At 44.2% G+C, this 27641-nt stretch overlaps 1 protein-coding gene across 7 annotated transcripts in view; it reads left to right on the top strand.

The window, feature by feature from the left end:
• Positions 1–6465: 6465 nt before the first annotated feature.
• Positions 6466–27641, top strand: part of EHMT1 (euchromatic histone lysine methyltransferase 1) — a 96795-nt gene continuing 75619 nt past the window's right edge. For 4 of the 7 annotated variants that reach the window (XM_087704789.1, XM_087704783.1, XM_087704791.1 and 1 more), the window contains exon 1: positions 6466–6519. In XM_087704789.1, coding sequence (XP_087560915.1) covers positions 6499–6519 — 21 coding nt within the window. In that variant the 5' untranslated portion in view covers positions 6466–6498. Of the gene's footprint in view, positions 6520–15879; positions 16030–16069; positions 16153–22918; positions 23005–27641 lie in introns of those variants that run through there. The other 3 variants (XM_087704784.1, XM_087704787.1, XM_087704788.1) reach the window with 3 other exon arrangements.

Genomic DNA, 27641 nt, shown 5'->3' on the forward strand with positions numbered 1-27641 from the left:
CTGACTGTTCTGCAGGTGCTTTTCATTATAAGGCTATGTTCACCCTGCACACAAAAGTATAATGGATTTTGAATGATTTGTGAAGCCAGCAATTACCGGCTGGTTGAGCAGAATTTATAGATTTGCAAAGACACATAAATAATGGAATGGATGAGACCTAAATCCAGAAGACTGAAGTGGGCACCAGATTGCTCAACTATAGAAGTAACTCCAGAACGTCGGAATAACAGAGTTGGAAGGGACCTTGGAGGTCTTCTAATCCTACCCCCTGCTCAAGCAGGAGACCCTATGCCATTTTAGACACTGTTCGATTTCTTCTTAAAATTTTCAGGTAGATATCCAGAATGGGTCCCTTCTACAGCTGGATATATCCAATCCTTCCATAATTGATCCACCTGCTGGACAGTTCTTCAAAAATTATGATGCCTCTAATTGCATAATGCATCCCCTTGTGGTGGCCCGCCAGTGGCCAGAGGATCTGGTAGCAGATTCGGACAGTGAGGAGGTTGGGGAGGAACATAGGCCAGTCCTGGAGTCTGGGGAAGGCTCTGCGTCAGAGGCAGAGAGGGGGCCAGGGCCACCTAACAGTTATCAGTTGCCTTCGGAGGTCAGTGGGGTAGAAGGGCAGCTGGAGCCTGTTCCCGATGAGCTGCCAGGAGAACGGAACAGCTAAGAAACAAGGGTCGACTCGGGAGTAAAGCCACAGGCGGACGGTGAATGGCCCCTCCCAGAGGAAACAAAAGAGGAGCGAAAGGGGAGGGGAGTTTGCAGGAGACAATGAGTTCAATTCATTCAGTGATTATCTTGTTCCTGACTCCTTGCCAAGTAATTGCTGCTACAGCGTGGAGTTTGGAAGATATCGGCCCCGGCAGCTCTCCAAGCCTGATAAAGATCTGTAGCTTTGAAATCTCATGAAAGACTTTGCTGGAGAGGAATTTTCACTTTAAAATGAAATAAAAAGGGGTTTTTATCGGGACGAGGAGTCGGCTTCGTGCTTTTGGGAAGCCTGGGTCAGCACCCACCCTTGAGTTTTCCCTCCAGCTTGTGACCCATTCCTGCCTCCAGCCCAGGAATTCCAACAGGCTCAAGATAATCATGGACAAATCCCACTCATGTAAGCCTCGCGGGCTTCCCCAGTCTAAACTCATTCCAAATCCATAATGCATTTGTGAATAAACAAATATTCATTTGAGCTTCCCTCCGAACGCGGTGCCAGGAAACGTCTCGTTTCCCAAGGATGGCCTTGCCTTGCTCCTCACGGGTTTTTTTTGGGCGGGGGGGGGGGAGGGAAAAGGGGGAGGGCCTTCTAATCTGCACAAGGCCACTTTGGTCTTCCTTGATGGCTGCCAGAAGCTACAAAGAGCGGACTTTTATTTTGGAGGACTTTGGCAGATGGAAGCTTCTTCCGAGACCCGTTGGGTGGCAGTAGCGTTTCACTCCTCCCATCTCTTTTATTTTTCCCTCTGCTCTGCCAGAAAAGATTGGGCTTAATGGCCTACTTTGGCGGAACAAAGCTAAGATTTGCAGCCTTGGGTCTTTATTTTTTTTCTTCTTCTGGTGCACTCAAGAGTTGCCAAGGCTGTGACTTAACCATCTGGCTTTCCCCCTCCCCTGCTGGAGCTATCCGCCTCTTGCCCTCTGTGTCGAGCCTTTCCAAGGCTGCTTTGGTTGACCCTCCTAAGACAATTAAGAGCTGGTCTTTTGACTTATTCACCTCCAAGGTGGATAGAACTGTCTGCCTTGACCAAAAACTGTTGGGAGATGCTTAAGAGGATGGTTTGGACAGATCCGTGAGTTCACCTATTTTGGAGGGAGAGCTGAAGTTCTATCGGATACCGAATTGGAAAAGGGTTGATTCTGAGCAGTGGTGGGATTCAATTTTTTTTTAGTACTGGTTCTGTGGGTGTGGGCTTGGTGGGCATGGCAAGGGAAGAATACTGCAAAATCTCCATTCCCTCCCCACTCCAGGGGAAGCATACTGCAAAATCTCCATTCCCACCCTCTCCAGGGGAAGGATACTGCAAACTCCCCATTCTCTCCCCATTACTGGGGGAAGGATATTGCAAAATCTCCATTCCCTTCCCACTCCAGGGTAAGGAGACTGCAAAATCTCCATTCCCTCCCCACTCCAGGGGAAGCATACTGCAAAATCTCCATTCCCTCCTCATTCCAGGGGAAGGATACTGCAAAATCCCCATTCTCTCCCCACTACTGGGGGAAGGATATTGCAAAATTTCTATTCCCTCTCCACTCCAAGGGAAGGATACTGCAAAATCTCCATTCCTACCCCACTCCAGGGGAAGCATGCTGCAAAATCCAGCAATGTAAGAGTCCCAATTTCAAACGGGCTGTGCCTTGTGATTTCAGCTTGTGGGTCTGAGAATCAGCCTTGCGTAGATTGTCGAAGCTTAACTAAGTTTTCACAAAGAGATCTTTGACCTCTGCTAGAATACCGCATGATCATGGTATCCGGCCCTCTCAGTTCCTGGCAAATAGATGGGGAAGAAATGGAGGTAGTGACAGATTTTATTTTCCTGGGCTCCAAGGTCACTGCAGATGGGGACTGCAGCCAAGAAATGAAAAGAGGATTTCTCCTGGGGAGGAAAGCGATGGCAAATCTAGGCGGCATCCTAAAAAGCAGAGACATCACCCTGCCAACAAAAGTCAAGGCGATGGTTTTCCCAGTTGCAATGGATGGCTGTGAAAGTTGGACCATAAGGAAGGCTGAGCGCCAAAGAATGGAGGCCTTTGAACTCTGGTGCTGGAGAAGACTCCTGCATTGAGTCCCTTGGACTGCAAGGCCATCCAACCGGTCAGTCCTAGAGGAGATCAACCCTGACTGCTCTTCAGAAGGCCAGATCCTGGAGAGGAAACTCAAATCCTTTGGCCACCTAATGAGAAGGAAGGAAGGACTCCCTGGAGAAGAGCCTCATGCTGGGAACGATGGAGGGCAAAAGAAGAAGAAGGGGACCGCAGAGAAGGAGGTGGCTGGATGGAGTCCCCGAAGCAATAGGTGTGAGTTTAAGTGGACTCCAGAGGATGGGAGAGGACAGGAAGGCCTGGAGGAACGTGGTCCATAGGGTTGCAGATATGACTTCGCAACTAACATCATCAACAACAACACAGCTGTCAAACAGCGTGGGTAGAAACCATAGACCCTTGAATGGTTGCAGGAGAATCTTTTTGTCAGTGGTTCTCCATCCTTTCAAGATCTTATTTTTACCACCCATGGAAGCTAGATTTTGATGGACAGCAGCAAGGCAATTCTAAAATCCCCAACCAGAATGTTGGGAGTTTACATTTAGATTTAACCAAAGAGTTCAGTGTGTTTACAGCCTTGCTTGCTTCTCTCAATAGTTGTTCTTAAAAGAATAACAGAGTTGGAAGGGACCTTGTAGGTCATATAGTCCACCCTCTCCAAGCAGGAGATGCTACACCATTTCTGACAGATGGCAGTCTCTTCTTGAAAGCTTCCAGTGATGAAGCTACCACCACCACCACCACCACCACCACCACCACCACCACCACCACCACCACCACTACTACTACCACTACCACCACCTCCTCCTCCTCCTCTTCTTCTTCCTCTTCTTCTTCACCGCCTCCTCCTCCTTCCTTCCTTCTTCTTCTTCTTCTTCTTCTTCTTCTTCTTCTTCTTCTTCTTCTTCTTCTTCTTCTTCTTCCTCCTCCTCCTCCTCCTCTTCATCTTCCTCTTCTTCTTCCTCTTCCTCCTCCTCTTCCTCTTCACCGTCTCCTCCTCCTTCCTTCTTCTTCTTCTTCCTCCTCCTCTAGCTAGACTATTGGATGTATGTATCTCAAAGTAATGTAGTACTCTATTAATATGAATTTAAAAAACCGCTTGCTATCAAGGTACTGTAATTAGGGCTATTATCCCAGAGATAATATATTATTGTTAGGGTGCCATGTTTGCAGTGACTATTCAGGGATGATGAAACCTTTCCTTAGCTAATAAGCTCAGAGAATAACCTTCCCACCCATCCCCCCCAGGGAAGCAACAGAGGTAAAAATGATGCAAGAATTGCAGGAGGAAGAGAATGAGAGTTCTTGAAAAAAAAAGTTGTATTGTGAACTAAACCAAGGACACGCAACTGTGGCATGCACAACAATCAAACTCTTGTTATGGCCAGTTGGGTCTCGGTTGAGCCTTTTAATAAATCCAGCTACCTGGAGATCAGGATTTGACTTTGTACACAGCCTGTGAGCACTGTGGTTTGTTTGTTTTTTCAACAAACCATGATTAAAATCATGGCATTTGAAGTCTGTATTCCTTTTTCCGACTTGGCTAAACTCTCCTTTGGAATATTGTTTCATCTAATCAACTTTTTCTGGAACAAACTCTCTCCCACTGTTGGAAGAAATGCCCATCTGGGTCCAATTCCAAGTGGGGAGAAAGACACTGGAAACATGGAGACTGCTTGGAAAGATGGTTTAATGGTGGACAGGACCACATGGTTTGAGAGCCTGGGCAAAAAAAAAAAGAGAGATTTATACCCTCTCTTGGGCCTTGCCTTTGAGCTTCCTGTTCCTGTGCAAAAAATGTATCCTATTGGCTGTCAGACTCCCATGGAGCCATATCTTGAGTCCCAGGCCTAGTTGAATCTTGTTGTGTGATGATGTAATGAAGAAGGTTTTGGGCAATTCCTGTTATGGCTGAATGGCTTTGACCTGGTTTGGATCTTGAGTGAGGGCTAGTCCTATCATGTGCTGAGGGCCACGTCTTTTGTGTTGTAGCTAAACTGGCCCAGCCTTTGTCTTGTAGATAGGTTGGCACCAAACTACCTGCTGGGGGTGGGGGTGGGGATGGGGGCAGAGAGCTTGAGCCTCTGAGTCTGTCTTTAGAAATATATTTCTCCTTTAGGGAAAATATAATATTCTGCCTTTTTAATATCTCCTAGAACAGAGGTCACCAATCTGCGGCTCCGGAGCCGCATGTGGCTCTTTCATCCATCTGCTGTGGCTCCCTTTTGCCGGTCGGCTCCATAATTGATAGGGCTTTTGATTAGGATAGGTAGAGGACGCTGTGCTAGGAGAAGACTCTATGGTGGGGCAACCAGACTTCTGGTCAGCTCCAGAATTGAATGGGGGGGGGGGCTTCCGATTAGGACCTTGGTGGCTCTTTTCTGACTCCTGTCCTAGAACAATGATAGTGAACCTTTTTAGCACTGAGTGGCCAAACCAGGACACGCAAGCATGCATCCTGGCCACCTGGTCTTCATGAGCACCAGAGCATTGAAGAGCCAAAGACGACCATCTGGCTGGCATGCGTATGCCTGTTCTTTGGCTGGTTTGGGGGTGTTTTTGGCTGTTTTCAGGCCGTTTTCCAGGGCTTTGGCACAAGTGCATGCTGGAAGCCAGGAGATCAGCTGGCAACTGTGCTTGTGCCACAGGTCCTAGACTATTTCATTTTTCTAAGATAGGGGTGGGTGCTAACCCCCTACACTCCCAAGCTCTTTGCGAGGTGTCTCTTTACACCTAAGTTTCACTTGATTTTTCTTTTTTTTAACTTCTGGAGAAAGATCAGTTTTGCAGAATCTCTTGTGCTCATTTCAAGAATAGGGACGTCATCAGCAGACAGTTCAGTTTCTTCATTAGTTTCCTTTTTCACTAGAGAGAGAGATGCCTTCCTTGTTCATTTGAGTTGAAAGATGCTGAGCCTTTGAATTTGCAAAAGAGAAAACTCTCTGGGGGTGGGAGGGAACTCCTTTAGGATTTGGAAAAAAAAAAGTTGATCTGGGATTATGTTCAGGACCAGAGACAGATAACAGGCCACTAAAATGGCCTAAACCTATTGCAGGACCCCCAAAAAGCTTGGAAACTGGAGTTTTTAATAAACAGCAATTTGATCTGTTTGTTGGTTTTGTATTGTACACGTTTTGGGTTGTATAATTGGAAGGAAATGAAAGATGTTCCACTTTGCGTGACATGAATTGCTTCCTGCATTTTCCAATTGCATTAAAACCAGGAGAGCTGTCAACTCCAGCAGGGCAAGGAATCAAAGTCCAAATATGTGAAAGGACCGAAATAAAATTTGCCCCAAAAGTTTTAGCAGGGGTAAAAAACCTGACTCATAAAATAAAATGTTTATTTTAATGTTGAAATTATTTATTTTTTTAAAAAAGCTTCCAAAGTGCATTTTTCCTCCCTTCTGCAAAGATGCAAATGGCATCCAGAGGTGAAACTTATTTTTAAATATGATTGTAGTGAAAAATGCAATCTTTTTTTTTGCAAAAGTTTTTTTCCCCCCTGACTGCCATAGCCAAGCCCCGCCCACCCCGTACGGCAGATTTTGCTGCTGTTGGGCGCCGCCATGACAGCCGGCATGAATCCCCGGCCCGGCTCCATGGTTGGCGGCGGCCGCGCAGGCGCACTGCTCTGCCTTCCTGAGCGAATGAATGGAGAGAGGCGGGTCCGGGGGAGGGCCGCGCGCAGCCAGCTTTCGAAAAGTGGGCGGGGCTACGCTTCAGGGCTGCTCCGGCCATGGCCACTGTGGATGCTGAGGTGAGTGCGGTCGCCCGGGTGCGTCCACCTCCCTTGTAAGGCGCGAGGGGTTGAAAGGAGGAGACGAGTGTGTGTGTGTGTGGAGCCTCCAACGGCCCTTCGGAAGCCGAGCCGACCCCCGACGCTGCGCCGGCCCTCGCGTTTCTCCTCCTTCTTTCTTCTCTAGACCCTCCCCCCCGCCATCGTATGGTTCAGCCCGGCCCTCCCAATAGAAAGCATGAGCGGGGGCGCTCCCATTGTGTGCGGAAAGGGGTGGGCGAAGGTGAAGGTGGCGCAGAGGGGGGCGGGGGGAAGAGGAGGAGGAGGAGCCCTGGAACCTGTATAGCCATCGAACGCTCCCTCGCCTCTGCTGCCCGAGCCCTACGGCTATCCAGGTTCCCGGGTTCGCGAAGTGGCGGCCGCTATCCAGAGTCCGGGGTTCCGGCGTGGCCGCTCTCCAGCCTAGTTGGCGCTTCGCCATGCTCGGTCCGGGGCCCGGGCGGCGTGGGCGGGGCCAAGCCCGGCAGGAGGCGGGGAAGGCGCGCGTTAAGGCAAGGCTGTTCATGACTTATTCAGAGCGCGGGGCCCCCGGGGCTGTGATGAATTATCCAGCCGGCGGGGCTTCTGATTTCCCTTCTTGCAAAAGGATTCATTCATTGCATTTAGGTTTGCAAACTGCAATGCTGGGGGAGGTTAAATGCACATTAATTTCTCTCTCTCTCTTTTTTTCTTCCTAATGCTGATTTTTGAGCGTTGTTTTTAAAGCAGGCTTGGCTGCACTAAGTTGGCTCCCCTGGCTGGGGACGATGGAGCTTGTAGTCCAAGGCACCGAGAAAGTTGGTGTTGTGAATGCAAAGTCAGTGATTTGATTTTGCAGGTGGGGGGGGAGGCTGCTTCTTTTGGTCATGTTTTTAACAGATGAACAGAGTTGAGAAGGACCTTGCAGGTCATCTAGTCCAGTGGTTCCCAAACTTTTTCAGTCCAATGCCCCCTTGGTGCTACAAACTGATCCTCAATGCCCCCCCCCCATCCCCAGTGGTGGAATTCAAGTTTTTTTACTACCGGTTCTGTGGGCGTGGCTGGGGGGGTTCATGTGACTGGGCGGTTTGCAGGAAGGAAGGTAGTAAAATTCAAAACTAACAATTAATTGCACATTTATTCAAAATCCAATTAAAAAACCTTTTTAGTTAATGTTAATTCAACAAAATTGTTGAACATGATCCAGTGATGCCTGGGAGTCATGTTACATAAGGAGGTGAATTAGGCCAATTACCTGAAATTGCATTTAATGGACTTTTGGCTCCAGTAAACACTTCCCCCCCCCCCTCAATTAGGCTCTCGGGAAGCCTCGGTCAAAACAGAGACCTTTCTCCTTCCTTAGCAAAATCCATCTGAAGTTCAGAGAAGCTACTGGGCAAGGATGAAGGTGTGGGGTGTGTTTTAAATCCACCCCATGCCTTGATGGAGCAGGGGGTGGAAACATGGGGGGGGGGGAAACCCAAGCCTTTTTACCCTTCCCATCTTCTAGTGGTTCTTCCAGGGAAGATAAAGTCAGCCAAATCTGCTGAGGGTTGCAGTTTGGGCTCGAGCGCAATAAATAATCCCATATTTTTTTTATTTTCCTGCAGTAGCAACGTTGTGGCCTAGTTTTCTTACGCCTTCCAAAATGGGGGGGGGGAGCTGCGTATCGCTATTTTCTTACGGGTTTTCAAAGCGTGGACAACGACCAAGGTGAATAACACCCAGGATTATTTTGCAAATAGTTATTTATTGCTTTGCTTTTTTCCCGCGGGTTAATAAAGTCTTTTGAACGATTTTTTCCAGCACTTTATAGTACGTCTGTTGCCGCACGCCGCATCTCACCTTTTCTGCCTGTCGGTGTGGGAAATTGTGCAAATTCAAACTGGGTTGAATTCCCCCCCCCCAACGTTGCTTATTAAACAGCTTTGTTGAAACAATTTGATTGTCTTTTTCTGATCTGTTATAGATTGTGCAGCAATAGGGGTAGATATTTCCAGGTAGATCTTACCTGCAGACTTAATCATGTCTTTAAAAAAAGAAAGAAAGAAAGAGTATGTATTTTGTGAAATGTATATTTTATAATGAAGCAGACAAAAAGCAGGACAGCAGAAGAGAAACAATATTAAACTTAAACTCACTGTCTTCTGGTGATTAACCCAGTCACCCAGTTGGCTTTCATGCCTAAGGTGGGACTAAAATTCATTGTCTCCTGGTGGTTGACCCAAAGTCACCCAGCCAGCTTTCATGCTTAAGGCAGAACTAGAACTCACCGTCTCCTGGTGATTGAGCGAAGTCACTCAGCTGCCTTCCGTGCCTAAGGTGGAACTAGAACTCACCGTCTCCTGGTGATTGACCCAGAGGCACCCAGCTGCCTTCCGTGCGTAAGGTGGAACTGGAATTCACCGTCTTTTGGTAATTGGCCCAAAGTCACCCAGCCAGCGTTCGTGCTTAAAGTGGAACTAGAACTCACCATCTCCTGGTGCTTGGCCCAAAGTCACCCAGGCCGCTTTCATTGCTAAGGCGGGACTAGAACTCACAGCCTCCCGCTTTCTAGCCTAGCGCCTTAGCCACTTGACCTCTCTATGCCAGGGAATCCCATCCAGGCACCTAGCAGAGATCTATACATCTTATCTCACCAGGAGACCTGGGAGCTATTTTTAAGTTTATCTCATTGGCTTAATAAGCAGAGAGTGACCTTAAGCGTGGACTGAGGGTGATAGGGCATAAAACAACAGGTTTCTTTTCTGAAACTATAAAGGCCGGTGTTTATTATGGTCAGCTCCCGTGCCAGGCAGTTTCTGGACCAACCAGCTTGTATTTCTAAAATTCCCCATTTATGAGTGTATCCCTGCAAAAGAGTTGAGAGTGACTTGTGCCCTTACGAAAGACAGAATCCTGGATCAATGCATGAAAGAAATAGAATAGAAATAGAATAGAATAGAGATTAGGATAGAATATAATTAGAATAGAATTGGAATAGAATATAATTAGAATAGAATTGGAATAGAGTTAAAATAGAATTAGAATTGGAATAGAATAAAATAGAAATGAAATAGGAATAGAAATAGAATAGAATAGAGATTAGGATAGAATATAATTAGAATAGAATTGGAATAGAGTTAGAATAGAATTGGAATAGAATAAAATAGAAATGAAATAGGAATAGAAATAGAATAGAATAGAGATTAGGATAGAATAGAATTGGAATAGAATTAGAATAGAATTGGAATAGAATATAATTAGAATAGAATTGGAATAGAGTTAGAATAAAATTAGAATAGAATTAGAATAGAATAAAATAGAAATGAAATAGGAATAGAAATAGAATAGAATAGAGATTAGGATAGAATAGAATTGGAATAGAATTAGAATAGAACTGGAATAGAATATAATTAGAATAGAATTGGAATGGAGTTAAAATAGAATAGAATTAGAATAGAATAAAATAGAAATGAAATAGAAATAGAATAGTTTAGTTTAGTTTAGTTTATTTGTCTTATATGCTGCCCACTCCCGAAGGACTCCGGGCGGCTCACAATAGACAAGGGGAGGGGGATAAATAGACAAAGACAACACTTTAAAAATGCAACATTCACAGTTTCCGTGGGGCTGGATGTTTCACAAGCCCCCCGGCCTGCTGGAGCAGCCAGGACTTGGTGGCTTTGCGGAAGGCCGGGAGGGTAGTAAGGGTCCGGATCTCCACGGGGAGGTCATTCCAGAGGGCTGGAGCTGCAACAGAGAAGGCTCTCCGCCGGGGAGTCGCCAACCGACATTGGCTGGCAGATGGAATCCGGAGGAGACCTAACCTGTGAGATCTAATCGGTCTATGGGAGGTAATCGGCAGGAGGCGGTCTTTCAGGTGAATAGAATAGAGATTAGTATAGAATAGAATTGGAATAGAATTAGAATAGAATTGGAATAGAGTTAGAATAGAATAAAATAGAATAGAATTAGAATAAAATAGAAATGAAATAGGAATAGAAATAGAATAGAATAGAATTCTTTATCGGCCAAGTGTGATTGGACACACAAGGAATTCGTCTTTGGTGCAGATGCTCTCAGTGGACATAAAAGAAAAGATTCATTTATCACAAATCATAAGGTACAGAACTTAATGATAGTCATAGGGTACAAATAAGCAACTGGGAAACAATATCAATATAAATCATAAGGATACAAGCAGCAAAGTTGCAGTCCTGCAGTCATAAGTGGTAGGAGGTGGGTGATGGGAACGATAAGAAGATTAATAGTAATAGTTTGACAGTGTTGAGGAGGAAGGAATGGTAAATAAAGCAACCCAAACTATATTATAACCTATTAAATGAAATAATAAATGTATAAGAATGATAAATGTAAAGAATAACAATCATGTGGATGTATACTTAAAATGGTATGTAAGAGAATAAAGAAATAAAAATGACTTTGAAAAAAATAGCTTGACAGTGGTGAGGGAATTATTTGTTTAGCAGAGTGATGGCATTCGGGGGGAAAACTGTCCTTGTGTCTAGTTGTTATGGTGTGCAGTGTCCTATAGCCTCGTTTTGAGGGTAGGAGTTGAAACAATTGATGTCCAGGATGCGAGGGGTCTGTAAATATTTTCACGGCCCTCCTTTTGACTCCTGCAGTGTTACAGGTCCTCCGTGGAAGGCAAGTTGGTAGCCATTGTTTCTTCTGCAGTTCTGATTCTCCTCTGAAGTCCATGTCTGCCTTGTTGGGTTGCAGAGCCAAACCAGACGGTTATGGAGGTGCAGATGACAGACTCAATCCTTCCTCTGTAGAACTGAATCAGCAGCTCTTTGGGCACTTTGAGCTTCCTGAGTTGGTGCAGAAAGAACATTCTCTGTTGTGCTTTTTGGATGACGTTTTTGATGTTAGGCGTGTCCCATTTATTAGGTCTTGAGATACGGTAGAACCTAGACATTTGAAGGTCTTTCCTGTCGATCCTGTGTTGAGTATTGTAAGAGGTGGTAGTATGGGAAGGTTTCTCCTGAAGATCTGGATTTATCCACCAAGGATGAGACCTCTCCTTGACCGTTGTCTAAAAGGGAAAAGATTTTTATTTGAAAGATCCTCCCCCAAACGAATAAATCCCCTCAGCAAGAAGGGTTGGCGAGAAGGGCTTTAATTTAACGTCAGCTGTCATTAACGGGTCTATTAAGGCCGATTAAAAAGCCTTTTCTGCAGTCCCTTAACTCTTTTAGCTGCTCATTACCTAGGAGCTGATAACTTTAAATCCCTACATTATGGCTCTAAGGATTGTAATTACCCCTCGGTGATAAATCTCCTTTTTTTTTTTTTTTGCCAGGCAGGTGTGTGGGAGTTATTGGTATTTTTCTTCCTCTCCGTTTATTCCTCAAGTTTAGAGCCTGCTAACAAAGTCAGAATTCCTTTAAAACTGCTTTCGGGGCAGGTTTGCACTTTTAAATATTTTGAGGGGAGTTTTAAAACGAAGTATGAGAAAAAGTTATACGTCTTCCTTTCTTTCAAAAATAAATAAAATAAATAAATAAAATTAAATAAAATAAATAAAATAAATAATAAATAAAATAAATAATAAATAAAATAAATAATAAATAAAATAAATAATAAATAAAATAAATAATAAATAAAATAAATAAAATAAATAAAATAAATAAAATAAATAAAATAAATAAAATAAATAAAATAAATAAAATAAATAAAATAAATAAAATAAATAAAATAAATAAAATGAATAATAAATAAAATAAATAATAAATAAATAAAATAAATAAAATAAATAAAATAAATAAAATAAAGTAAATAAAGTAAATAAAGTAAATAAAGTAAATAAAGTAAATAAAGTAAATAAAGTAAATAAAGTAAATAAAGTAAATAATAAAGTAAATAAAGTAAATAATAAATAAAATAAATAATAAATAAAATAAAACCATTAGCTCTGGTTTTAGCCATCCAGAGAAGCAAAAGGATACCGAACTGCAGATAGCTGTTTTTTTTAATCTTGGGCGTGTAGAGGTAGTCCTCGACTTACGGCGCAGTTCATTTAGTGACCGTTCGAAGTCGCAACGGCCCTGACGAAAAGTGACCATTGTTTTTTTCAGACTGGGGCCAGCATCTCTATGGTCACGTGATCAAAATCCGGAGGCTCGGCAACTGGCATGTCCTTACGTCGGTTGCAGCATCCTGTGTGTGTGTGTTTGTGCGATTTCCCCTTTTGCGATCTTCCGACTAGCAAAGTCAAGGGGGAAGGCCGAGTCCCTTAACCGTCCCCCTGATTAACTTAACTGCAGCGATTCAGTTTGAGGCAAGAAAGGTCGTAAAACGAGACCACACGCATTTCACAGCTGCCTTGTGTTGTTTATTAACAAGACGGAAACTTGGGGGCTCTCCTCCTTCTCCTCCACCTACCTACCTACCTACCTACCTACCTACCTACCTACCTACCTACCTACCTACCTACCTACCTGTAGCCTGCCAAGATCTCTTTGGGCCTGATGGTTGGCAGGTGTTTTTTTTTTTTCTGTTTCCAGCTTCCAAAATTTTGCAGATGATCCGGTTCATCTGGAATAATTCAGTCTGAAATAATAACCAAGAAACTTGGCTGGCTCCCCCTACACGGGCGGTGAGCGAGTCTCGCTGGCTTCCTTGTGTGCAGACTCCAAAGGTTAGCTTCAGTTACAACACGGAGCCTAGCCTTATGCGGGGTGTGTGTGTGTTTGTGTGTGTATGTGTATGTGCGCAAAATCCAGGTTAAACCTGTTTGAAACAGGGCCCCGTGCTTCCTGCTAGGATAGCAGAGAGCTTTTTGTCTTTGACTAAATAGGCAGAGGTGTTACGCCGTCGGAAGCCACCATTTCGTGGATTCGATCCTTAGCCCATTTTTTTTTTCCCCCGTGGGTTGCGCAAAAGGGATCCCTTATTGGTCCCACTGCTTCTTTGCATTTTGGGAACGTTGAATGCTGCCCGGTCTTTTTCCTATAAAGGGGTTCTCGGTGGTCTCTGAACTTGGGGGGGGGGTTCTTGCAGACGTTTCATTACCCAAACGGAGTCTGCAAAAAAAACCCACCAAACTCCGAGAGCACCAAGGAACCCACAGCCATCGTCAATCTCCTCCTAAAATGCCAACTCCCTTCTGACACTGATGGTGTTACCTAATGTGGGTCACGAAACGTTTGTAAGAGAACCTCCAAGCTCTGAGAGCACCAAAGAGCGCACAGTCGTCGTCGTCCTCCTCCTCCTCCAAAGCCCTATTAGCCTTGATGACATTACCTAGTTGGGTTATGAAACATGTTGCAAGGAAACCACCAAGCTCAGAGAGCACCAAGGAGCCCACAGTTCTCCTCCTCTTCTCATAAACCCAGCTCCCTTCCAGCATGGATGATGTTACCTAGTTGGGTTATGAAATGTCTTGCAAGGAACTTGCCAAGCTTAGAGAGCACCAAGGGCCCCAGAGTTTTCCTCCTCCTCCCCTCCCCTTCCTCCTCCTCCTCCCCCTCCCCCTCCTCTTCCTCCCCCCCTCCTCCTCTTTCTCCTCCTCCTCCCCCTCCCCTTCCTCCTCCTCCCTCCTCCTCCTCCTCCTCCTCCTCTTTCTCCTCCTCCTCTTCCTCTTTCTCCTCCTCCTCCTCCTCCTCCTCCTCCTCCTCCTCCTCCACCTCCTCCACCTCCTCCTCACATCTATTCCCTTCTAGCCCTGATGACAGTACCTAGTTAGGTCACGAAACGCCTTGCAAGGAAATCACCAACCTCAGAGAGCACCAAGGACCCCCCCACACACACCCCATTTTGACACCCCAGCCACCAATTAATTCTCTTTTATTGATTCTTTTTCTCCCCGGTGCCTATTTAAAGGACAGACGCTTCCCCGGATAAGCCCTGGTGGGATGCCTGCTTTCACACACACACACAAACACAAAAGACATCTTTATTTTTAGCAGGTGACATTTCCCAAACGAGTGGGTGCTTCCCTCCCTTTTTTTTTAATTTCTTATTTTTAAATTTACAGGATGGGTTCCATTGAGGGGAGGGGCGGAAAATAAAATGGCGCGGAGGTGATAGGATGAATATGCAAAGCGAAATCTGTTTTGTTTCCCTCTGTCCTTATCTTAAACCTACCCTCTTCCACAAAGACCCATAAATCCACGTTGTCATAGAAACGGCAAAAAAACCCACCCACCCATTGAAGCGTTAAAATTTACACACACAGAGAGATTTGCATATGCATGGTCTAGATTAAAAAAAATGGCTTACATTTCTTCCCCCACCTCCCTCCTCCCTTGGAGAATCTCTCTCCAGATGTTGGGGGGCCCAAGTCTTTGTATTCCCATCACCTGGGGTTTCCCCCTCCCCTCCCAGATGTCCTCAAGTGGTCTGAAAAGAGGTTGAGTGGGTGGGCTTCCTTGGTCCGTCCTGCCTTTGAGGAGAGTAAAAGTCCTGATGTCTTGGATCTCTCCATGGTTTTTTTCCCCCAACCTCTGTTTCTTTTGATTTGGTCCACAAGCTGGAGTTTTGATTTTTTTTTTTCCTTTGGGAACATCTGGCGGCCTTAAAAATAAATGGGGGACAAAATGGTGCCCCCCACAACCGAGAGGAGGATCAAGCCAGCCTTCTGGTGTTCAAAGGGGTTTGTGTTTAGTACACCTCCTGCTATTTTCTCCTCCACCTCCTTCTCTTCCTCTGTTTCTTCTCCACATCTGCCTTTGCCTCCTTCTCACCTCTCTTCGGCCCCTTCTCCTCTTTTTTCTCCTCCTTTTCGTCCTTCTCTCTCTCCTCTCCTTCTCCCTCTTCTCTTTCTCCTCTCTTCTTTTTCTCCTCCTTTTTCCTCTTTCTCTCCTTTTCTCCTTCCCCCTCTTCTCTTTCTCCTCTCTTCTCCTTTTTCTCCTCCTTTTCATCCTTCTCTCCCTCCTCTTCTCCTTCCCCCTCTTCTCTTTCTCCTCTCTTCTCCTTTTTCTCCTCCTTTTCATCCTTCTCTCTCTCCTCTTCTCCTTCTCCCTCTTCTCTTTCTCCTCTCTTCTCCTTTTTCTCCTCCTTTTCATCTTTCTTTCTCTCCTCTTCTCCCTCTTCTCTTTCTCATCTCTTCTCCTTTTTCTCCTCCTTTTCATTCTTCTTCTTCTCCCCCTCCTTTTACTCCTCCTTTTCATCCTTTCTCATTCTCTTTCTCCCTCTCCTTCTCTTTCTACTCTGCCTCCACCACCTTCTCATCCTTTCCTCTTCTTCTCTTTCTCCTCCTTTTCATTCTTCTCTTTCTCCTTCTCTTTCTCCCTCTTCTTCTCTTTCTTATCCTTCTTTTCCCCTTTTCCTCCTCTTCTCCTTTTTCTTCTCCTTCCCTCCTTCCTTCCCTCTACTTCCTCTTTTCCTTTCTCTGGCTTGCAATGCAACAGCTGGGCCGCTGGAGGCGTTGCGAGAAAGCTTGACGGAGCATGCTCTCCTCAATCATCTACTACCGTGGGCTTAAACTCGTGGAAGAGAGTAGACTAGGCCTCTCTGAAAGCCTTCCATGAAAATCCCCAAGGCCAGCGCAGATTGGCTTCAGAGGTACGATTGGGTCCAAGTTTTCTTCACGTTTCTCCCAGCTGCAGGTCCTACCTCAAGGGCTGTTTCCAGGAGACCCGTTGGAGAGGAAAGGATCGATCATCCAAAATAGCAAAACAGAGCTGTGTATGTTTCTCTCTCTCTCTCTCTCTCTCTCTCTCTCTCTCTCTCTCTCTCTCTCTCTCTCTTCTTTCTTTCTTTCTGTATCTTTCACTCTCTCTCTGTTTCTTTCTCTCTCTCTCTGTATCTTTCTTTCTCTGTTTCTCTCTCTCTCTTTCTTTCTGTATCTCTCTCTCTCTCTCTCTCTCCCCCAGATCCTTTTTCCTTTTATCTATTCTCCTCGAGGCCAGATCTGAAAGGCAGCTTGGATTTACCCCAAAACGAAGGAATCCAACCTTTTGCATGCTTGAGTTAGAACAGCTGAAATGGCTGGGTTGACTCAGCTCTGGAGAGCTTTCTCATTCTCTTCCACCATATTTTTCCCTCCCTCCCTCTCTATCCCCTTCCATTAAACGGTGGCAAGCTTTTTTTTTCTATTTTTGGCGCGCAAGAATTATTTGCAGGAAATCGACAGCAGGAGATGGGTAAAATAATATTAATGCAGTCAGGGAAAGAGATGATCATTGTCATATTTGTGTCTTGAATTCTTCTTCTTCTTCTCCTTCTCCTTCTCCTTCTCCTTCTCCTTCTCCTTCTCCTTCTCCTTCTCCTTCTTCCTTCTTCTTCTTCTTCTTCTTCTTCTTCTTCTTCTTCTCTTCTTCTTCTTCTTCTTCTTCTTCTCCTCTTCTTTTTAAGCCCCTTTCCAGAATTGGAGAGTTAAAGATGGCAAGTTTGGGTGGGGACCAAAAGAATTGCAGGAAAATAGGGGGTGGGGGAAAAAAATAACAGCTTTCTGGTTGTTGTTTTTTTTAAACCGAATCTTCTTTCTCTCCCCAGTTATTTCCTGGAAAATGGGAAGTTTCTGGAAAGTTAGGAGAAAAAAGGGTTTCTCTCTATCAGTTTCAGTTCTCTTTTGAAAAAAAAAACAGTCATAAAATGCTTTCCAGGTTTCTCAAAAATGGCGTCTGTTCACCAGGTAAGGTTATTAGGAGAGATTTTTTTCCCAAGATATTTTGGGCAGATGTCACATTCTGATGATTTGTTTTTTAAATCCATGAAGCAAAAATGAATTTCCAGAAAAGGGGAAAATTGGGAAGAACATGAAAACCTGTGCAGTACCTAATCTCATATATATGCAGTGTTGATTTTCCATCTCCAATGCCAAATGTGTTGTGCATCATTTTGCCTATAAAATAATATTTTGCACGTCTTGTTCATTTGAAAAAAATACCGATTGTTACAATATCTATTGATAGAATCAGTGGTCCAGGAGGGCCAGGAGTCTGCTTCTAAAGCATTTAAATGCATCTTGGTTTCATGTTAGTTTCCTGCTTCGCCCCGATGCTGATAATCATAGTTTACTGGGGTATGTGTGTGTGTCTGGATGAAAATGGTAGTTAATGAAATAATTTTTCCTTTAATGGCATGCATACCGAGGGGAAAGTGAGGGCTTTGTGGAGATCCGGTTTGAATCAAATAAGTCTTTTAAGTTGCCTTAAAAACCACAATGCATAATTCTGATTTGATTTCAGAAGGGATATTGCTGTCAGAAACAAAGGCATTTATTTATATTTCGATATCTTCAGGAATACAATCAACTGCCCCACTTTGGTATGTGTTACCAAGTATGGGTATTGATGAGACGCAGTGGCTCAATGGCTAAGACGCTGAGCTCGTTGATCAGAAAGGTTGGCAGTTTGGTGGTTCGAATCCCTTGCGCCGCATAACGGAGACGAACATCCAATGTTGAGAACATGTCCTTCCCTTGTTTCGAACAAGCAATGCTCACGGTTGACACGTTCCCAAACTCCCCAAAAAATAATTTTTGTTCAGTTTGGAATGGGATGGATGTAATTCCACCATGACGCGAGATATTTTCTTTGAAGAGGAACGTCACCATTCGCTTGAGTGTTGGGAAAAGTGACAAATAACGCTTGGCAGTTTCCAACTAGCCTTTCTCCATAAAAACCCCGCTCTGGGTTTACTGACCTTCGGTAGATACTCTTGCCGAGTCTCTACCAGTCCCCTCCAAAGAGTTGTCAACGCCTTTCCCACTTTTTCCATGACGGGATGGGTTGCGTTCTCAGCTTTGCGGGCGCAAATGTCTCACCAAGAGACACTTCAGGAGCAGCTAGCAAGAGGAGAAAACTCTACCCATTTTTAGCCTGGCCTTGTTGACAAGAAGGTCATAGAGGAAGAGAACATGTCACTAGGCAGTCTTCTACGGAAACATGTGAATGTTGGGTGAGGTGGAGGGGAGACGGTGATGTTGGTCTGCCTCTCTGCGTTTAGCTTGGTTCCAACGTGTTTTGCAGTAACATTATGCAATCGTGGTTTCGAAGAACCATTGGAGGATCTCAAATGGAGCTATAGAAGGCAAACGTCGATGGAGATTCTCAGCCATCCATCGTCACTGTTGGGTCAAAGGAGCTTTTTTGAAAGTGGACTGTTGTTTCCTGGAGGAGGGGGGGTGAGTAGGAGGAGAAAAAGAAAGAAAAAGAAAAGAAGAAGAAGAAAAAAAAGAACCAGGAGAAGGAGGAGAAGAGAGTAGGAGGAGAAGAAAGAAGAAGAAAGGATGAGGAGAAGGAGGATAAGAAGAAGAAAAGAGGAGGGGAAGAAGAAAGAAGAAGAAAGGACGAGAAGGAGAAGAAAGAAGAAAAAAGAGGAGGAAGAGAAGAAGAAGAAGAGGAGGAGGAGGAAGAGGAGGAGGAGGAAGAAGAAGAAGTTGCTTTTGCTTCTCATCCAAGAAGCTTCAACAAGTTTGACTGGATGGTTAGGAGATGGAAGGATTTAGATGACAAAGTTCATTTCATAAAAGCTGCAGTATTTGACTGAAGCTTTAGTCACATCTATAGACGTCTTGGCTATTCAGAAATAACCCAATGGCCTAGATTTTTGTTGAAAGTAAATGTAGAATTTACTCAAATCCTGAGATGGCTGACTCAAACCCTAACGCCCCAGCCCAAGTCTTTAGAAAGAAAGACCTACAAAAGTCAGGATTCGTTTTGAGCATCAACATGGAACGGAGCTCGTGATCCTTCGGTAGCAATAACTTACTTCTGATTATCCTCCTAATTCTTCACCACAATTTGGGGAGGAAAGAAGAGAGAGTCCCAAGATTTTAGACATGTCTACCCGCCAGCCAGATCTCAACCTGCTCCATTCTCCTCTTCATGAGTCCAAAAACAGGATCTCTTTCAGGAGATTGAAAACGATTCCACAATTTTAAATTCTTTGGCCTAGCCGAAGCGTTTGAAGTTGTTCCATTTCTATTTTGAGTGCCCTGTTCTGTTTTACTGAAAGAAAAAGATGGGAAAAGCTACATTTTTGTTAAGGGATAGTTATCACTGTTCTCTGCGACCTATATTTCTAGGTTATTACCGCCTGGCATATTCTGTGTTTGAAGATACCCACTTCTTGTTTATATCAGGGTATCTCTTTTGAGTAAGGTGTATGATTACTTAAAGACATTTCTTCGTTTGTTGGGAAAACAGCTCATTTTAGCAAGAAGTGTGTACCCCGCAGAAACACAACAGAGCAAAAAATAAAATAAAATAAATAGAGCCAACGTAGATTTCAAATTGTTTCATGTTTGAATTGTTTGCATGAAGGTGAGATTCAATGCAGGTGGAATACTAATTTTCATGCAAATTACTTCCCCTTTGCTTTTAAAACTGCTGAAGAGAAACAGCGAGTTTTTGCTCAAGTCTGCAATTGTTCAGTGTCCTCATTAAAATATGAAACTTCTTCCCGAGAGCAGCCTCTGTACTGAAAAACAGCCTCTGCAAAGAAAAGGGAAAAAAAGAGAAGTAAATTTGGGATCCCGGAAAGTTAACTTTCGGAATTGGTAGCAACATGTTTAATGGAATAGAATAGAATTTTTTATTGGCCAAGTGTGATTGTATGCCCAAGGAATTTGCCTTTGGTGCAGATGCTCTCAGTGTACATGAAAATAAAATAGAATCCATTCATCAAGAATCTCATAAGATACAACACTTAGTGATAGTCATGGGTTACTAATAAGCAATCAAATTATACTAGGAAACAAATAAAACAATATAAATTTTAAAGATACAAGCAACGTGGTTATAGTCATAAGTGGGAAGAGGAACTAGGCACTAGGAAGGAATAGAAGAATAATAGTAATACAGTCTTAGTAGGGAATATGACAGTGTTATGGGGATTAGTTGTTAAGCAGAGTGATTCAGGGGGAAACTGTCCTTGTGTTTAGTTGTTCTGGTGTGTAGGGCCCTATAGTGTCGTTTTGAAGGTAGGAGTTGAAGCAATTGATGTCCAGGATGCGAGGGATCTGTAGATATTTTCACAGCGCTCTTTTGATATTTTGATATTAGGGGTCCATTTTAAATCTTGAGGTATGAATGATACAGAAATGAAGGACAGAAAGAAACAGCTTTGTTGAAGAAGAATCAACGTCTTTTCCTAAGGAAGGACAAGTTCCTTCTTGCAACTATGATAGGATTCTTTGAATATGTCAACATTTTTTTATGAGACATGTTCGGTGGTCACCGCATAGCTGAACGTAGTTGGACAAACATTGAGGAGCATTGAGTTGGCAGACGTTCAGTGGAAATGTAGCACATAGAATCATAGGGCTGGAAGAGACCTTGGAGGTCTTCTAGTCCACCCCCCCCTGCTCAAGGCAAGAGCGATACAGGTACAACAGTTCGCTTAAATTACAACAGCACTGAAGAAGGTGCCTTATTTTTCACACTTTCCACTGGCCACAAATTGGTCAGCGCCGCTTTAGATGGTTCCAGATGAATTAACGTCCTCTTCCACCCCAAAAATTACCTCCCACGTTCAAATTTTTTCCAAAGTTGGTTGGTTTGTGTCTTAAATTTCACCTAAACTTACCGACTCACAATTCTGTTTCCTTTCCTAACGCCTCCCTAATACACTTTGCAAGTTTTTATGACAACGGGTGTCATAATAGCTCTTTAGCGGTGCCCAAAATTACATTTAGAGTTTTGATCGTTCTGGTTCCCTAGGGAAACAGAAGTCAAAATGTCTTGCGGTGAAGCTAAAAGCCCAGAAATTTTATCCTGATTCTATAACCCTAATTTAGATAAAGCAAATAAAGGGATTTGCCTGCCCTCTAAAAGGGTTCTTAACTTTATTATGTGGATGTATTTTAAATAATTCTAAAGGGAAAGTGAAAAATTGTAAGGTGGATGCACTGTTTTCATTTGGAAACTCCAGAGTTTTAATAAGGGGATGTATGGCTCTGGTTTTTAACATTGTTTTACAATAGATATATGTTCTCAAGGGAATGCGGTAGCTCAGTGGCTAAGACGCTGAGCTTGTCGATCAGAAATGTCGGTAGTTTGGCGGTTCGAATCCCTAGCACCGCATAACGGAGTGAGCTCCTGTTACTTGTCCCAGATTCTGCCAACCTAGCAGTTCAAAAGCACCTTAAAAATGCAAGTAGAAAAATATGAGCCACCTTTGGTGGGAAGGGAACAGCATTCCGTGCGTCTTTGGGGTTGAGTCATGCCGGCCACAGGACCATGGAGACATCTTCAGACAGCACTGGCTCTTTGGCTTTGAAACGGAGATGAGCACTGCCCCCTAGAGTCGGGAACGACTGACACATATATGCGAGGGGAAACTTTTATCTTTTTATATGTTCCCACGAAGACTCCGCTTATTCAGAATCCCTTTGAATTACATGTGGGCGATGACTTTCCCAAATTAAAATGTCCTGATTTCTAATAAAAGGGAGTATCACGGAACTAAATTTATAGAAGTAGGGGGGAAAAACATAACCCAGAGTTTTCTGGATAAATGTGAATGCCCGAAGAACTTTGCAAAGCCAAAAGGAAATTCCGAAACACGTCTGAAGTTAGAAAAAAAGGATTTTGCAGACTTAAAATCGTTCCTGTTGAATGCCAAATAAATTGGGCCTGGAAAACCGACCAAACATTATATGCGCAAGGGAATAGTTTCGGAATCACGCTCGCTAGTCGAAATTCTCCTGGAGTTTGCTGGCAGTCTGCTCAGCAACGTGAACCACACAAATAAGAAATGAAGAACAAACAGTGTTAGGGGCGGAAAAAAAAACACCCCACCGTTGGTAACGAGGTCAGCCAATTGAAAATGAAATATGGCAGTTTTTCTGCCTGCCTACCTATCTGTGTAAATATTATTTTTTTTCTGCTTTGTGCAAGTGGATCAAGCTTTCTGTTTCTGTTCAGGCCAGAGTCCGTCCATTGCATGGGGGGGGAAAAAAATCTTTGTTTTGACAGGGCGGGTGTATTGACTCGCTGTTTAGATCTCCCGTGACGGGGGGCGGGGGAGTGGAGAGGGGAAACCTATGGCATCTGGCTCTTTAAATACCACCGGCATACGTTCGATGCATTCCATCTGGGAAGCTTGGAGAAGGGAAATGTGACTTTGGAAAGGGGGGGGGGGAAATAAACGCAACCAACCTGGGAAGGGAAACGCTTCTAGGTCTCTTTCTACCCAACTGTAGTGGCACTTCCTTTGAATTTTTATTTTTTTGCATTTTGAGGTCAACCTTTAAAAAAAAAAATCTCTCTCTCTTCTCTCTCTCTCTCTCTTCTCTCTTCTCTCCTCGGCCTTGTGGCCAGACGTCTCCTCTCCTGGAACGGTGAGATGCCAGAGAGTTGCCTTGAATGTCCCTGTTCTTCTAGCTAAATGACACTTCCTTCTGCTTACGTTTCATTAAAACCTCCGAAATGGCTGAAGGAGCAGCCCGTAGTGAGCATGCTCCAGTTAACAAACTGCACCCATAGAGGGAGATGGTGATGTGAAAGGAGGACTTGAGAGGCCTGGACGGAGAATTGTGGTGGTTTTTTACCCCCCCTGCCCGCTCTCCCTTTCAGACAGGACCCAGAGGTAGGGTGAGCTGGCAGTTCCATTCTTGATTGGGTTGAGGGGCTTCAGGGAAGGACTCTGAATCCAGGGGGCTGGAGCTTCCTTGCAAAAGCTGGCAAGGCTCAGAGGGGACATTTGACTCAAGATGGCTTTTTTTTTTTTAGCAAGCTTCCTGAATATCTCTTCAGACCTTGGAAATGTGTAAATCTGATTTTTGGGGCATGGAATTGACCAACAAGCTGGTTGGGCTTTAGCTCTGGATTGCACTTTCTCCCCTGGATTTCGTCTCCATGTTGCAAGAAACTTGATTTTGCTTTCACACCCAAACTGCTGGCTGGGGAGAGGAATGCAGTATGCAGCTCGTTTTTCCACCTCCTTCCTCCTCCTCCTCCTCCTTTTGGTTTATTGTTGTGATATCTTTTCTTTTGTTCGTTTGTTTGCCATTCAAAGCAGGGAAAATTAATCTATTCCGGAAATGCGAAGGTTGGAGCGGGCAGGAAAATGGCTGTGTTTTGTGTTGAGTTCCCCCATGTTGTTTGTTGGGAAGGAGAGGGCCTAGCCCAGAGGAAAGGCATCTTGGGTTTGAGAGGATCGTGGTAAGAAGGTAGGGGAAGAACAGAAATCCCCATTGTTGGTTGCTGATATGGATGCTGTTGGGCGTTTTGAGATTGACAAGGGCTGGAAATGTCCCACTGTCGCTTTTTAACAAATTCTGGGGAATTTGGAGCATTCTTGCTCCTAAAATGTTTCCTGACTTGAACTTGGGTTGGTTTTTGCAGCCTGCTCTGGGTTTTGTGGCTGATTTTGCCCACGGAGAAGTCAACTAGACCAATATTGATCCCAATTTGAAGGATCAATAGACTTTCGGAAGTTATCAGCTGCCTTCAAATTCACACATCAGTGAGGCAGTGTGCACATGGGTAGAGTTGCCAGCTAAAGAACTGGGATCGACTTGGGAGTAAGGCCACAGGTGGACGATGAATGGCCCCTCCCAGAGGGAATCAAAGAGGAGCGAAAGGGGAGGGGAGTTTGCAGGAGACAATCAGTTCGCTTAATTGGTTCGTGACTCTCCGAGACTCCTTGCCAAGTTCTGCAGATATCGGCCTGGCAGCTCTCCAAGCCAGAGAAGGTCTGTGACCGTAAATCCTCCCTCGAAAGACTTTGCTGGATGTGAATGAGCAGAATTCACATCAATTAATAAAAGGGTTTTTTGGCAGGACCAGGACTTTGCTTCATGCCTTCGGGAAGCCTCAGTCAGAATGCCAAGGCTGCCGATCCGAATGGATAAAAGATCTGGTGGTAGAGTGAAACCGGTGATCCTTTTTAGATCGCGGAGTTTAATAAGAGTTGGAAATACTTGCGCGAGCTTCAAGAAAATTTAGGGGAAGAAACCAACCGACCAAATGGAGTGCTTGATGCTTTTTATTCCCTTGTCTTCACAATAAATTGTTCCCTCCAACATTCACTGATGATTGCCTTCCGAAAGAGAGTCTGGTGAGCGTTTGAGGACTTAAATTCTATCTATCTATCTATCTATCTATCTATCTATCTATCTATCTATCTATCTATCTATCTATCTATCTATCTATCTATCTATCTATCTATCTATCTATCATCTACCTACCTACCTACCCATCCACCCACCCACCCACCTACCTATCTACCTACCTATACCTACCTACCTACCTACCTACCTATCTATCTATCTATCTATCTATCTATCTATCTATCTATCTATCTATCTATCTATCTATCTATCATCTACCTACCTACCTACCCATCCACCCACCCACCCACCTACCTATCTACCTCCCTATACCTATCTATCTATCTATCTATCTATCTATCTATCTATCTATCTATCTATCTATCTATCTATCTATCTATCTATCTATCTATCTATCTACCTACCTACCTACCCACCTACCCACCTACCCACCTACCCACCTACCCACCTACCTACCTATGTATCCTATCTATCTATCTATCTATCTATCTATCTATCTATCTATCTATCTATCTATCTATCTATCTATCTATCTATCTATCTATCTATCTATCTATCTATCATCTACCTACCTACCCACCCACCCACCCACCTACCTACCTACCTACCTACCTACCTACCTACCTAACTGTGTATCATATCTATCTATCTATCTATCTATCTATCTATCTATCTATCTATCTATCTATCTATCTATCTATCTATCTATCTATCTATCTATCTATCTATCTATCTATCTATCTATCTTATCATCTACCTACCTACCTACGTACCCACCCACCTACCTACCCAGCCTTTTCTGACTCTTATTAGGAAAATCTCTATGGAGATCTGGGAACATCTGTTTCAGCCTCCTTTAATCTGGCAATTCTTCTTGTGGGCACCCTCTTTGGGCACGATCTGCCTTGAGAACCCAAGAGTCAGCTGATGATCATGGAGACAGTTGGGAATAAAAGCGTTTTTGGCCTCAAAAACCAGCTCGGATCCCGATGTGTGCCAGTGTCGCCAGATGGAGAGCCAAGAAGGTGCTGGAGGAGAAAGGAGGAGAAGCTGAACATCAGGAGCAGCGCAGGAAGCAGGATGCCAGGCGGCAGCCATTTTGTTCCATCTTCAGGGGAAGAAGGAAGTTTGCCACAACAACATGGCCGCCATCATTTTAACTTCCCAACTATCTCCAATTCTTCTTGACTTTTGCCAGGGATGAGAGGCATGGAAATCCCCCTCTGTCCCCCCAGGGGCCGAACGGCGAGATTGATTTTAACCAGCCTACCTGAAGCGTGTTCATGAATGTAAAAAAGCCTTATGCATGATTCAGAACACAATTCCACCCCCCCCCTTTTTTTTTCTCTCTCTCTCTTTCCAGATATTTATTTATACGGTCTCAGCTGCCGCTGTAGAAATGAAGCTGTTTTTTGCTCAATGGTTGCTGAGAAGCAGTCGTACTTGAATTCACGATGTGCCGATCAAGGAGCTGGGAAATTGGGAACGCAGTTGTGTCATCTCTTCATAGCTTTCAGTTGGGTATTCCTGCATATGTTTCAGTCTCTGGGATGGTTAAAGGCCTGGAGGCTAAAACAATATGAAGAACGGTTGCAGGAATTGGGATATGGCCAGTTTAGAGAAAAGAAGGACTGGGGGGGTGGGGTCGACATGATAGCAGCCTTCCAGTACTTGAGGGGCTGCCCCAAAGAAGAGGGAGTCAAACTATTCTCCAAAGCACCAGAAGGCAGGACAAGAAACAAGGGATGGAAACTAATCAAGGAGAGAAGCAACTTGGAATTAAGGAGAAATTTACAATTAACCAGTGGAACAGCTTGCCTTCAAAAGTTGTAGGTGCTTCATCACTGGAGATGTTTAAGAAAAGATTAGGCAGCCACCTGTCTGGAATGGTATAGGGACTCCTGCTTGAACTGGGGGGGTTGGCCTAGAAGACCTCTAAGGTCCCTTCTGCCTCTGATTGATTGGACTGATCTTAATGTGGAGGCTCAACCTTGCATTTTGCCTCTTCAGCGGCAGTTCCTTGAATCCTGTGTCGTAGCAGAGATATAAGCATGGATGTCTACTTTTAAGGGACGTGTTGGCTCAGTGGCTAAGATGCTGAGCTTGTTGATCAGAAAAATCGGTTTGAATCCCTAGCGTTGCGTAACGGAATGAGCTCCTGTGACTTGTCTCAGCTTCTGCCAACCTAGCAGTCCGAAAGTAGGTAAAAAATGCAAGTAGAAAAATAGACACCACCTTTGGTGGGAAGGGAAACAGCGTCCCGTGCACCTTCGGCGTTGAATCATGCCGACCACAGGACCCCGGAGACGTCTTCGGACAGCGCTGGCTTTTTAGCTTTGAAACGGAGATGAGCACTGCCTCCTACAGTCAGGAACCACTAGCAGATATGTGCGAGGGAAACCTTTAGCAAGGCCTTACTTTTAAAGCAGCTCCTACTGAAATATTGCAGAAGAGGGTTGAATTACTTTTCAGTTTCTCTGTATTTCTAAAGCTCGCCTTCAGAAGTTGTGGGTGTTCCATCACTGGAGGTCTTTAAGAAGAGGCTGGACAGAAGTGGGATAGGTTCTCCTGCTTGAGCAGGGGGTTGGACTAGAAGACCTCCAAGGCCCCTTCCAGCTCTATTCCCTTTGAATTCTGTCATGGATGTGAATATGTTTGGCTGGGTCTTGGATTCGACCCATATTTTCTTTTTTTGCACGTGAATATTTACCGTCCTTGAAAGACTGGGGGCAGGAGCTTGCCAATCTTTCTAAGTTTTGATCTCCCTTATAAATGTTGTGTCTTGGTTTGGCATTAGTGATTGCAAAGCGAAATATTTTTCATCTAACCTGAAAAGATTTAACTTGGTTTTTCCCCCCTTTTGAGAACTCTCCGTCTTGAAGACGCTGGTTAGCTTATACAGTTGAGAATCATGATAAGGCCATACAATTCCCCTTTATCCTCCCGGCAATTAAAATTAGCTCAGTTACATGTAATTAAGCAGAACCCTGACGGAAGTAAGAACCTTCTTCCTCTTTTTAGGTAAAAGAAGGTTTTGTTCTTCCTAATGTCATTAAACACCCCCCCCCCCCAAGAATTTCAAATGTCATTTAAAGAGTATTAAGCAAAGAGGAAAAGTTTTCATGACAACTCGGAGAACACATTCTTTAAA

This window comes from Thamnophis sirtalis, unplaced genomic scaffold, assembly GCF_051295495.1.
Source record: "Thamnophis sirtalis isolate CommonGarterSnake01/CBP01778 unplaced genomic scaffold, rThaSir2_p1.2 scaffold_2, whole genome shotgun sequence".
Lineage (NCBI taxonomy): Eukaryota > Metazoa > Chordata > Lepidosauria > Squamata > Natricidae > Thamnophis > Thamnophis sirtalis.